This window comes from Hyla sarda, chromosome 1, assembly GCF_029499605.1.
Source record: "Hyla sarda isolate aHylSar1 chromosome 1, aHylSar1.hap1, whole genome shotgun sequence".
In the NCBI taxonomy this organism is placed as follows: domain Eukaryota; kingdom Metazoa; phylum Chordata; class Amphibia; order Anura; family Hylidae; genus Hyla; species Hyla sarda.
Window position 1 is genome coordinate 222,878,795 of NC_079189.1, and position 14,239 is coordinate 222,893,033.

General features: G+C 41.9%; 1 protein-coding gene across 2 annotated transcripts in view; it reads left to right on the top strand.

Moving 5' to 3' along the window:
- FRAS1 (Fraser extracellular matrix complex subunit 1) overlaps window positions 1–14,239 on the top strand; it is a 596,246-nt gene that overhangs the window by 200,671 nt on the left and 381,336 nt on the right. For both annotated transcript variants that reach the window (XM_056568808.1, XM_056568807.1), the window contains exons 5-6: window positions 4,207–4,366; window positions 13,116–13,252. In XM_056568808.1, coding sequence (XP_056424783.1) covers window positions 4,207–4,366; window positions 13,116–13,252 — 297 coding nt within the window. The remainder of the gene's footprint in view (window positions 1–4,206; window positions 4,367–13,115; window positions 13,253–14,239) is intronic.

A 14,239-nucleotide genomic window follows, 5' to 3' on the forward strand; every position in this document is an offset into this window, starting at 1 on the left:
TTACACAGAAAACAGATCTTTAACAACGGATGAATGCTCATAGTGTGAAAAAAGCCTTACAGTTACAATAGGCTAGTGAAAAGTCAAGTGTTCACTTGGCCTTATAATCACTGAAGCGGCTAAGCCAAATCATTGTGAAGGAAGCCTGATTATTATAACCCAGGTATTAAATAGAGATAATGTGTCGTTTATGCTTGCAATTTGTTACGTTTTGTTTTTCTATTTTGATTCATGTTATCTATTGAAAAGACCAACATCTGCTAGCAGTTTATTTGCTCAGGATGAATTATTGTGAGATGCATGAATCGGTTGTAATAGAAGGAGTTGTGAATTATACATAACCGCCTCAGGCAGGTGAGGAACACAGACTGGATGAGACAGGGAAGATTGCTAGAGTAGGTTTAAAACATTAGTCGAGACACACTCCCTCATCCAGGCAATGTAGTTGTCAATGGAATGCCAGTAGACCATTCTGATATATTGCCTAACAGAACAATTTATGGGCTGCTCTTCTTTACATAATGCCTGTGAGTTTCTTGCTAGAGATAGCAAGTAATCCATAGTACAGAACACACATTAGTTTAATCTTTGTTTTTGCTACCAGCCAATAAACTTTTTATTTTTTATTATTTTTATACTGTATATAAAGAAAAGCTGACCATAATAATTTGGTTTAGACACACGAGCTGGTTTGAATATAATTTGACATCCTATAGAGAGACATTAGGGTGACATAGGACACTAATGTGTAAATACAGTGTAGGTGTGCTGTTCTCCAAGGCAGAGTTTTATCACATCCCAAAATATGCAGAAATATGCTTGGTTTTACCTACCACACGTATCCTCCACTTTTCTGCAAAGGGGAAGATTTATTATTGCAAATACCCAGAATTCTGGTGTTAAACTGTCTTGCCTGACTTGTGCCACAAACATATCTTGCATTACCCTTGGCCAATTATGTGACCTACCAGGGAATCTTCCTACCCTCCAGCCAATCCCTCTGGTGACCAGATGGATACATGTCTTTTTGTGAGTTTTTGAATGCAAAAATAAACTGTTACTTTGCAGTTCTTTAACCTCTGTGCAGTGATTTCTTAACTGGTTATTGCAGAATAAAAGAGGATGAAAGTAGAGCTGAGAATAACACTGCAGTCTTTCTTGTATTTCAGATACAGAATTGTTTGCTCTTCTATTGAAGAACACATGCTTTTGTATACTGTAAACCTTTAAATAATCCATTTGAAGAGTACCTGTTATGATCTTGTTTAATTTTATTATCCTTCCAGTTCACTGCCCCCATCATGATAAACCCTGCCTTTATTTTTATTATTTGTTAGTTTTCTACCTTGATATTGCTCTGTATTTTCTGCTCAGTCTCTGTCAGATTCACAGACTGGGAAGGGGCGTTACCTGGCATCATCTGAAGCCATACAGGGGAGAACTTCCTCCCTCACTCTACTATACACAGCCCAGAGCAGTTAAAGGAGTACTCCGGTGGAAAACATATATATAGATTCACAGACTGGGAAGGGGCGTTACCCGGCATCATCTGAAGCCATACAGGGGAGAACTTCCTCTCTCACTCTACTATACACAGCCCAGAGCAGTTAAAGGAGTACTGCGGTGGAAAACATATATATATTTTTTTTTAAACTGGTGCCAGAAAGTTAAACAGATTTTAAATTATTTCTACAAAAAAATCTTAATCCTTCCAGTACTTATTAGCTGCTGAATACTACAGAGGAAATTATTTTCTTTTTGGAATACAGTGCTCTCTGCTGACATGAGCACAGTGCTCTCTGCTGACATCTCTGTTCATTTTAGGAACTGTCCAGAGCAGCATATGTTTGCTATGGGGTTTTTCTCCTACTCTGGACAGTTCTTAAAATGGACAGATGTTAGCAGAGAGCACTGTGCTCATGATTCAGCAGAGAGCTCTGTGTTCCAAAAAGAATATCATTTCCTCTGTAGCATTCAGCAGCTAATAAATACTGGAAGGATTTTTTTTTATAGAAGTAATTTACAAATCTGTTTAACTTTCTGGCATCAGTTGATTTAAAAAAAAAAAAAAAAAAAGTTTGTGTGTGAGATGAGTGGCTAAGGCTGTACCCCCCCCCCCCCCCCCCAGCCCTCCAGACTTCATTTCCTGATTTTGGACTTCTGCAAGGCCAGTAGGAGTCCAAAGTCTGCAAGAGATGGGGAGGGAAATGTGCTCTGGACAAGTAGGGAAACACCTAGTGGCAGCTTTTTTAAACACAAATAAAGCATAGAAAACTTCATTTTTTTTTAAACAAAGATTTTTTTTTATTTACCATAAGAAGTGCAATAGCAAAAATGTATTTTAATGACAGTGCCCATTTAAATAAGTCCAGTATTATGCGCCTATCAAGATCATAACACATATTTTACCACCAGTAGAGGGAGCTTTGTGTAGATAGATAGAATTGTTAAAGGTAAACTGTCAGTGGGTTCGCGCTTGTTATACATTGGTTACTGCACTTATATAGTGAGCTATTTGGCTTAATCCATACCGACATCTGTACAAACATTAAATGATTCCTCCATGTATGCATGGAGGAGTCTAAATTGTTGTATTGTACATAGTAGTGGGAGAACTTCCATTTACTTTGCTCTTCAAGCCCTGTTTATTTCTACCCATTGAACTCTTCTATCTTGTACTTATATATTCTTACATTAACCATGTTATATTTATGATACTGGCCTTAAATTTCCTGGATTATTTCATCATATTGTCAAAATTTTCTATGAACTATATGGAAGACCAGCGAAGTCTGTCTGTTTATCTGAGACATACAGACTAGATCATTACAAGTTAAGGTTATTATTTCCACCTGACCTACCTTCAGATGAACGTTTTGCCCCAGAAGCTGTCAGGCTGGGAACCAGTCACTGCACTGTAGAGGTTGCCACACAGGTCATGGAGACAGCCTTAATCTCTTCTGCGAATGGCATCCTCATGCTGTTAAGGTCTCTGCGGCAGCTTTAGGATGGCATAGCACTAGAGCCATTAATCCTACTGTCAGGGAAAGTGTATCTAATTTAATGAAAGGGTAAGGTGACTGAAAACGTAACCTTCTCTCTTGTGATAAAAGCATAACACACAAATTGTGCTGGAAACTAAAGGCCACTGTTAATTACCACCAAGCGCAACTATCTTGCACTTCTGATTGTTGTTTTTAACACTTTACTGGCTTGGCATTGTTACAGAAAAGTATTTAAGTTGTTAATTTTTGTTCCTTAGAGAAATATATTTTTACATGTATGGGGCCTCTCCAATAACAGAGTAGATAAGTTTACCCCTGTAATTGATTATAATAAAATGTTACCTTTCAGCCATATTTATGTAACAAAATGTTTCTTCTGTTGTGAAAAGGCTCCTTGAGAGATCACAAAATTACAGCCTGCAGCAAAAATAAAAAGCAAACCATACTCGCCTACCCTGAGCCTCTGCAGCTCCCGATTCAACGGTTCCCAGTGTCCACTGCTTCCTTCCTTTTTCTCATGACATGTAGTCTCTGCAGCAAAAGCCTGCTCAACCAATCACTGGCTGCACAGCAAACCTGGCTCACCCATTGGTCACTTGCTGCAGGAACAATGCATCAAAGGAAGAAGAAGCAGCGAGGACCAGGAGCCACCAGTCCAGGAGCTGCAAGGATCAGGGAATTATGGTTTGTTTTTTTATTGGAGGGCAGCCCAGGCCCATTTTAAAACAATTGTGCACTCCCTATGCAAAACCTTCCTGTCAAAAAAAATGCATGGATACCCTATAAACCACTTTAATCATAAAATTGTGCCATGAAAATAGAGATAGGCCATAGAGAAGGAGCACAATCTAAAACATTTGAATGGTAGGTTTTTAAAAGGGTTGTCCCCTTTTAGTAACATGGACACATTTTCCTGAAACAGCTCCACACCTGTCCATAGGTTGTGTCAAATATTGTAACTCTGCTCCACTGAGATGAGCAGAGAATTTTACTTCCAAACTGTGGCATTGCATTTAGAAGAAAAAAGTAATGTCTCTCACAGAATAGATAAAATACACTATTAGAACTTGTGTGTAAAAATAGAAATAATAATGCTACCAAAATAAAACAAGTAAGACATTAATAACATTTTAAGAAATATGGATTTTGAGGATTATGTGTTAGTTAACAAAGTAACAAAAAAAAATGTCCTTATTTTCAGCATGGTACCCAATGGGCACCCTCAAAATGCATTCTGTGTACGTGTATGCATGGAAAGGTAACGTGTGCCTCAAAGCCCTGTCCTAGGACAAGCTGCAGAGCAGGAGAAATAGAAGCTGTAGCTTCTGGAGAATGCTGCCCAACGTGTGTGGGAACAGGAGGTGAGTGTAATGTATTTTATTTATGTGTGCTTTATCATGCTTCAAGGACCCAGCAGTCATATATTAGGTCCTCCACTGCCCTGCCTTCCGGAGCTCCGCTCGCAGCGTCTGGAAGTTTATTACTCTGAACGCTGTGTTCGGGCTTCCGTGTTCGAGGCCGCCCCCTCGTGACGTCACGCCCCCTTCCCATAGACTTTCATTGAGGGGGGGGGGGGGCGTGACGTCACAAGGGGGCGGGCGTGACATCACGAGGGGGCGGCCTCGAACACGGAAGCCCGTACACAGCGTTCAGAGTAATAAACTTCCGGACGCTGCAAGTGGAGCTCCGGAAGGCAGGGCAGTGGAGAACCCCTTTAAGTGGCCTAATGTAGATGATTATTTCGGGTGGTTTTCCTATATTTTTCACCGCTAAGCAAAGAGCATATACGTGGATGGATATCTGAGTTTATTGAATTTATTACCCTAGTTAATGTTATTACTACAAGGGTGTTGGGGTGATAATAAGCTATTAAAAATCCAACACTACTCTGATTAGTAGAATCTAAGCATGCGACAATCCAGGATGGGCCACAAAGAAACCGGAGACCGGCAAATAATGGTCTGGTAGCCAGAGTAATCCAAATTGGTAAGCAGAAATTCACAGTAAATGTTTATGGGGCTAGGAAGCATAACATCATCACAGGCACTAGCCCTGAATAAGTGCCTTATTTAAAAAGACCAACTTTAGCCTGACAACATAATAATTGTAGAATAGAGCATGAGAAAAATTTGATATTATATCTGACAACTGGAACCTACGTACATTTGTGACAGTCTTTTTATCTTAATAGACACAACAATTGTAATTTTGACCATCACTCTAATGATTGCCGTAACTGTTCAGATCATTAACAGCCATTTTTCTGTCTATGATCAGCTTTACGATATCATATGTTTGATAACCATTTCTCCTTTACATATCCTGAACTTTTTTAATGAACCTGCCATTTCATGAAAGGTCAGAAAATAGTTTTCCAGTTGGCACTGATGGTTGTTTTTAAATATTTAATGTTACTATCCTCTTGTTAGATTTTCTGCAAAGAACCAGTCAATGTGAATTCCCTAGATAGTAACATCAACATTAAGATAATTGATGTAACCTAATGTTGTGTTTTATCGACTATACCTATTTAGGAGACCTCATGCACGCTGTAAATATATGGTGCCCCATAGATCATTGTCTAAATATGTGTATGAATCATGCAAAGACAGTTATTTAGCATTTTCAAATTATTTGCCGTTTTCAGAAATCTGTCACATACACAGGGATGGGAACCTACACCAGGAACAGGCAGTGCCCAGAAAAGAGTCATTATTGGCTGTGCTTACCCACCAATGATTAATAGATTTTTCCTTATCACTTTTATCATTGTGCTTTTTTTTTTTTTTACTGTAAATTTTTATGAAGGTTTTTCAATACAAATTCAAAACACAAAGTACATTCTAGCACAAAGTGGGAATCAAAAACAGATACCAGGAAAATAGCAGGCAGTAAGTGAGATCCCTGAGTAATCAAGTGCACAGATATCGCTCATACAATACTCAGCAATACTCAGAGAGTTAGAAAATCTCCTGGGTGAATCCCAAAGGGCCCTTTGTCAGGCCCCTACAAAACAGACAAGAACAAATCTCTACCGGACAAAACAGACATGGACAACGACAGGACGACACAAAGAGGACATGGAGGGTAGGGAAAGAGGGGGGAAAGCTGAGGAAAGAGGGGAGAGAAAAGCAGCTTTAGATGAAGTGGGAGCACTAAGGAGGTTGCCTATCCAGAAACCTATCCCAGGGCTCCCATACAGACAGGAAGAGAGGTAAAGAGTTATTAAGAGAGGCAGTAAGATATTCAAGAGAACTTATTTCCCTGATTCTCGCCACCAGATCAATCTCCGATGGAGGAAGGGGTTGCTTCCAGCATTTTGCAATTAGAGTTTTAGCCGCTAAGACCATGTGCATGAACAATTTAAAGGGGTACTCCACCCCTAGACATCTTATCCCCTATCCAAAGGATAGGGGATAAGATGTCTGATCGCGGGGGTCCCGTCGCTGGGGACCACCGCAATATAGCATGTGGCACCCACCTGTTTCTGCTCCGGAAGCGCTGGAGGGTCTGGGTCCCGACCACGGGAAAGGAAGTTGGTAACGTCACGCCTCCTCCCCGTGTGACGTCATGCTCCGCCCCCTCAATGCAAGTCTATGGGAGGGGGTGTGATGGCTGTCACGTCCCCTCCCATAAACTTGCATTGAGGGGGCGGGGCATGGTGTCACACGGGGTGGGGTCGTGACATCACAAATTTCCGTTCCCATGGTCGGGACCCAGACCCTCCAGCGCTTCCAGAGCAGAAACAGGTGGGTGCCGCATGCTATATTGCGGTGGTCCCCAGCGGCGGGACCCCCGCGATTAGACATCTTATGCCCTATCCTTTGAATAGGAGATAAGAAGTCTAGGGGTGGAGTACCCCTTTAAATGGCTCTTTGGGTAAGATTGGAGTGGAGAGGTATAACATGTAGACCCGTAGTATCAGTTTTTTACTCCATTGACATCTTTTCCCATTGCTATGACTGCAACATCTAAATATATGTAATATTGATCATTGTCAGCACCTGTGAGCTAAGAAAGTGGTAAAATTCAAGGTTTTCCCTTGCACTAGAAGCAGAGCAGTTCAGCTGAATTGAGCACTTTGGCCCGTTATTCTCAGTTGTGGTGACCATTTTGTTTCCGGGACGTCACAGGACTGCATCTCTACAGCCAAAAGGGAGCAGAGAACTGTGCAGAGTGTAATTGTCCCTGATTGGCTGAGACTGCATACACCTCTCTCATCTATATTCACTGCTCCCTAACCATGTGACCTGCTTAGCCTTCCTGGCAGCTCAGAGCAGCAGCTAAAGGGTCATTATTGCTCAGCTAAGTATTTAAGCTCTCACCAAAGTATATAAGCATAATATGTGAGATTCTGCCTGCAGCCTAGAATGTATGATACTGACTTTACAACAGTGTATGTAAGTATATTATGTGTGACTCGCCAAATTAGTGTGATACTTCCCAGAGCATTATATCTAAGGCAGTGAAACTAAAGCAGTGTTTCTTAACCAGGGTGCCTTCAGCTGTTGCAAAACTACATCTCCCAGCATGCCTAGACAGTCAAAGGCAGTCAGGGCATGCTGGGAATTGTAATTTTCCACAGCTGGAGGCACATTGGTTGGGGAACACTGAGCTTTTGCAAAATTACAACTCCAAGCATGCCCTGACAGTCACCAGTTTTATTCCTTTGCAAGCTTCATTTCTGTCAGCTTTTGTCAGCTCAGCTTTAAGAGTGGGTGGATATTAGCTGCTAATATCTTTTACATAGACAATGAAACACAAATTAGATATCCTGCTGCTCTACCTCACTGTAGCAAATTTGGTGAAATAGCATCCGCATGAGAACATTCTAGAGCAGTACTGAACAATGTAAGCTGTAAATCCAGCTTTGGGGTTAGACAAGCCTGGAGTGTCGGTTTGTCTTTTTAGCTCTCTCTTCTTACCCCGATACCATCATATGGTTCTACAGGCATTGTTACCTGATCCCTTAGTGAGGCTAATATAGGCTATATAACAAACAAGTCAAACTCAAAGGCTAACATGGGCCAAAAAAACAAGGATTACGTTTATATGGGCCGCATCAAAAAAACAAACAAAAAAAAAACTTGCCCTCCCTGCACAACACCATATCTCCCCTTCGCACAACAACCTATGCCCCCCTGCACAACATCTCATGCCCCCCTGCACAACATCTCATGCCCCCCTGCACAAGACCCCATGCCCCCTTTGCACAAGACCCCATGCCCCCTTTGCACAAGACCCCATGCCCCCTTTGCTCAAGACCCCATGCTCCCACTTGCACATGACCCCATGCCCCCTTTGCACAAGACCCCATGCCCCTTTGCACAAGACCCCATGCCCACCCTACACAAGACCCCATGCCCCCCTGCACAACACCTCATGACCCCCCTTCACAAGACCCCATGCCCCTTTTGTACAACACTCCATGCCCCCGTTTGCACAAGACTCCATGCCCCCGTTTGCACAAGACCCCATACCCCCTGCACAAGACTGTGCAGTACAGTTCCCCCATATTAGGTGCAGTATAGTTCCCCCACATTAGCTGCAGTATAGTTCCCCACATTAGGTGCAGTATAGTTTCCCCACATTAGGTGCAGTATAGTTTCCCCACATTAGGTGCAGTATAGCTCCCCCACATTAGGTGCAGTACAGCTCCCCCACATTAGGTGCAGTACAGCTCCCCCACATTAGGTGCAGTACAGCTCCCCCACATTAGGTGCAGTACAGCTCCCCCACATTAGGTGCATTACAGTTCCCCCACATTAGGTTGGCAGTATAGTTCCCCACATTAGGTGCAGTATAGTTCCCCACATTAGGTGCAGTATAGTTCCCCACATTAGGTACATTATATTTCCCCACATTAGGTGCAGTATAGTTCCCCACATTAGGTGCAGTATAGTTCCCCACATTAGGTGCAATATAGTTCTCCACATTAGGTGCAGTATAATTCCCCACATTAGGTGCAGTATAGTTCTCCACATTAGGTGCAGTATAATTCCCCACATTAGGTGCAGTATAGTTCTCCACATTAGGTGCAGTATAATTCCCCACATTAGGTGCAGTATAGTTCCCCCACAGACATACAGCCTTCAGCCATATACAGTGTATGGCTGGAGTCTGTATGCCTATTTACTGCCCCACTTCAGTGTTCAGACCACCACTCCTCCGGTCCCTGGTCACCATAGCAGTAGGTCCCGGGATCGGAGGAGCGGTGGCCGGAACACCGAAGATGACGTGCTGGTCAATGGTGACTTACTGTACCCTCACGTCCTCCTCACTGCTCCGCTCTTCTCCTATGGGCGCACGCACAGGATGTCAGTGACATCCCTGTGTGCGCTACCTCATGGCGGCCCCTGCGTTTTTAAAGTTAACAAAGGGCCACAGAGAGGTAACCGGGGCATCCTTGTGTCCTGAAAAGATTTTCCGGGACACAGGGATGCCGGACCGCAAAGATATTCAAAACTATATGTGTACTATTGATTCACGCAAAGTTTTTTGTAATGGCAGATTTATAAACACATCACAGTACAATAATATTCTAAGTTTTAAGTCGCTACATATCTGTCATTAGCATCGTAGCTTGCTGTTTGTTCTAATGTGTTTTATGCCAGTACATAATGGCCCTCATTTACTCTCACCAAACCGACAGCATTTGTCGGGTTTATGTTGTCGCACATTGTCTGCGCCATGGCGCAGACAATGTTCGCCATGTTGCGACACTAATTCCCGAACCACCCGACTCGGCTTGCTGAAAAGCCGAAAAAGGGGCGTTTCCCGACCAAAACCTTACTTTCACACAGATATACCAATTTTTCCGACAACATTACTCGGGTTTTGTCCTTTTTTTTTTCCCGACAGCTGCAAGCTGTTGTAAAAAACATGTTCACGTTTGTACAAAGTAGTTTTTTATGTTAAGAGATATATATATATTTGCCCACCGCACAGCGCAAACATATGCCCCCGGCACAGCGCATGTATATACAGTATATATGCCCCCGGCACAGCGCAATCATATGCCCCCAGCAGCGCATGTATATACAGTATATATGCCCCCCGCACAGCGCAAACATATGATCCCAGCAGTGCATGTATATAAATATATATATGCCCCCCGCACAGTGCAAACATATGTTCCCAGCAGCGCATGTATATACAGTATATATGCCCCCCGCACAGCGCAAACATATGCCCCCGGCACATCTATATACATATGCCTCAAGCACTATCAAGGACAATCATTTTATTAGCAGAGCATCACTCTGGGAAGCCGCTGCACGATGCTCTGCTAATGCTCCGCTTGTCAATGTGTATAGAAGTGAAGTGGGGAGCAGACATATAGCTGTATCTGGTCCCCACTTCGCTTCTATACACAATCCTCAGCAAACACCTCAGCTGCCCCATCGCCTCACCCATCCCTGGTGTTATAATTACCTGTTCCCGGGGCCCGCACTTCTTCTGGCTCCGGCGCTGTCACTGTGCGCACTTACGGTGACGTCGCGTTTGGTGACGTCACTCGTCATTGCGCAGCGCAGCGCACAGCCACAGCGCCGGAGCCAGAAGAAGTGCGGGCCCCGGGAACAGGTAATTATAACACCAGGGATGGGTGAGGCGATGGGGCAGCTGAGGTGTTTGCTGAGGATTGTGTATAGAAGCGAAGTGGGGACCAGATACAGCTATATGTCTGCTCCCCACTTCACTTCTATACACATATGCCTCTGAAGCGCTATGATTGACAAGCGGAGCATTAGCAGAGCATCGTGCAGCGGCTTCCCAGAGTGATGCTCTGCTAATAAAATGCTTGTCCTTGATAGCGCTTGAGGCATATGTATATAGATGCGCCGGGGGCATATGTTTGCACTGTGCGGGGGGCATATATATATATATATATATATATATATAATACATGCACTGCTGGGATCATATGTTTGCGCTGTGCGGGGGGCATATATACTGTATATACATGTGTTGCTGGGGGCATATGTTTGCGCTGTGCGGGGGGCATATATACTGTGTATACATGTGTTACTGGGGGCATATGTTTGCGCTGTGCGGGGGCATATATATATATATATATATATATATGCACTGCTGGGATCATATGATTGCGCTGTGCCGGGGGCATATATACAATTTACCGTGCGACACAATTTCTAACCCGTGCAACACAATCCGTGCGACACATTAGTAAATCATGGAGAAAAATACAGGGAGTAAATGAAGAAACACTCAGAGATAAACCCGACACTCTTTGTAAATGAGGGCCAATATGTTTCTGTTGTACAATGTTACAGGTACAATCCATGGTATAGTGAGCTTTTGTGCAATTGCCGGATATTTGCTTGCTTACCCAGGAGAGTAGAACTGCATACTGTTATATGATAAAATTGAGTATCTGCAGAGCTTTGAAAAATTTTAAAACTTCCCAAGGGTTTTTTCCATCATTTAAAATTCTGCTTTTTTTTTTTTTTTTTTTTTTTATCGAGTGTATCACATAGCTTAGATACTTAACCATTAACAAATGAGGTAGTCCTATCATTTCAATAAACTCTGTAAACAGCATATTTATCAACATAAATTTAATTTCCTGGTAATGGGCCTGCTTTAGCTTGTGCTTTGGAGTTTTAAAAATCCATATTGAATTGTTTATGTGTAGTTCATGTCCCTAGCTGTCCAGTGAATACTAAGTAGCAAAGACTAATTGAGTGGTTTTATTTGTGTTTCTTTCTCCTCTTACCTCACTGATCTGGTTCCGTCACTCATTTACACTGACAGCACTGTCTAATTAGTGACACAGGAAAAAGCCCAATTGTTCACATGAGACCTTGAATCCAATTAAGTGCACTTAGTGTGATGCTATTTACTGCCATTAGCTATCAACAAGAAAGTATAGTATCACATGGAAAGAGTTAACATGCATTATTTCTAGTGGTTGTAATGAAGGATTCATTACAATACAGTGTACCTAAGGTGCATTGTGTTGAGTGGACAGTAAGAAAGTATGTCTCAGAGCCCCTGAAGACATGGTTGGTACTACGAAACATGTAGGGGAGACATAGTATTTGTGGTTTTAATAACAGCTATCAGTCCCTAATCAGACGTGCTGCAGACGTCGAGACATAAATATTTTGCAAAGGCACTATACTTGCTCATATAGGGACTGTGCTGGTGTTTTTAAAGCACTTTACTCTGGAACCTTTAAATAGTACAAATAAAAGTGATGTTTTAATACACTATAGGAATTTAATAAGAGAGGGAATTTTTGTTATAAGGGTTTTTTTTCCCCATCACCCTTGGGTGATTGGGGGTTTGGTATTGTTAAGTGTGATTACCCCTTCCCCATTCTGGGCTTTTTGTGTTTAGTTGGACAGTAAGAAGTCACTGATTGAAAATAAGGCAAGAACCAGCCACCCCTGGGACTAATCCACCAAAATAAGTACTCTCTATAAAGATAGAACCAGCTTTATCTTCACAGTCCAGTCCTTATTTGACATCTTTAGGAAGGTGAAGGCTGACATGCAAGTTTCATGTGTCCATAGGGTTTATGTAACTAAGAATGTACGTAGCCTACTCCATTTTTTTTCCATGTTCTTTTTTTCTAATCAAATTTTTTTTTAGATTGTATTTTTTTATCTTTATACATTATTTTTGGGACAGATATCTTGCCAGAGCTGTTTTTAACAGCATTTAAAAAGATACTTTACAGAAAGCTCCAAAGACAAATGGAGCTTGCAGTAGCAAAATGTACAGTCAAAGAACACGATTTAAGTGCTAGTAGAAGGTTTATATCATCCTCTGAATATACCAGAATTCTTGAACTGCATTGAACAATAAAAAGTGTTTCCTACAGCTGGATTATCTTCTCGTGTTTTTTCTTTCTCCCTCCCATTATGTATGGCTTGAAGTGGGCAGAAATGCAGTACACCTGTTAAGAGACCTATTATACAGACATTTTAAAATGTATGGTTTTCACAGTGTGTGCTTAGCACATAAACCAGATCAGTGCTGTTTTATTTGCCCTTGTCTCTTCATGAAGCTGGGAAATCGACAGCTCACAATGAGTTTGTACAATGCTGCATGTGCATCATATTATCTTTTAATGTGTTATAGAGTCCTGCTCTCTTGATGGTGGCCTTATACTGAAGGATGGAGAGGAATGGAAGTTGGGACAGTGTTCAAGATGTTTCTGCAAGAATGGGGCGATTCAGTGCCTAACTGTTGATTGTCTCCCATTGCTATGTGATAAGGTAATAATTCTTATAACAGCTAGGAGGAAGAATAAAGAACAACCATTGGTCGTTCAATTCACTCCTCATGCTTAAAGGGAATGTGACGCCTAGATTTTATTTTTCCTGATTAGAGACTGATACTGAAACTTGTGCTTTGTTTCTAATCTGTTTCTATTTTCTGACTCTTACTTATTTATTTTTTGTACATTATTATGGGCCATCTAGCTGTTTTTAACAGATTCTAATAAGTAATGGTTCCTCTTAGGGTGTATAGAGCGGGTTCCTAACTCGAGCCCGCTCCACATACCACAATCCCCGCCTGATTTTAGTAGCTGAAGCCCTCCACTAATAGCCAACATGCGCCAATCGCCCTGGGTGGTTATTTACACTTTAAATGTCAATGTCACAGTTGACAGCCACTTTTAAATGCATAAAAATTAATGTTGGTAACGCAGTGGGCGCTATTGCGGCCAGGAGATCCATTGTTCCGGCTTTAACAAAAATTCTTGAAAAATATGTTTAACGTAAAAACTTGATTTTAGCAATAGAAAGTTTCCTAATGACCTATTCTTTTTTAATATTCATTCCCATGTTTACAATTATGAGCACCTCAGTGTATGCCTTTTACAGCAAGTTTGTGTCCTGCACCTGACAGTTTTTTTCATTGAGCAAAGTGGAGAAAGTTCTACCTGTTTATAGGCATCATGGAGCCCAACACAATGCTGTTATCATATCACTGCTTAGTTTTGTTGCTTCTTCATTGAATGCAAAGTTTGCAAGGCATGCATTGTATGAACGTTTGTGTATTATTGCCAAAAGATGCCTAAGGTCCTTTAGAGCTGAGCACAGCTGAATTTCTGCAGTGGAATATGAATTTGATAAAGATGTCTATTGAAAACTTCCCAGGATAGTTGTGTTATGTATTCATGTTTAGAGCGGTAGTTTTAAGGACCTGTGTCTTGTGTGTCCTCAGAACAGTGAATGATAGGAGGTGTTTGGTATTTG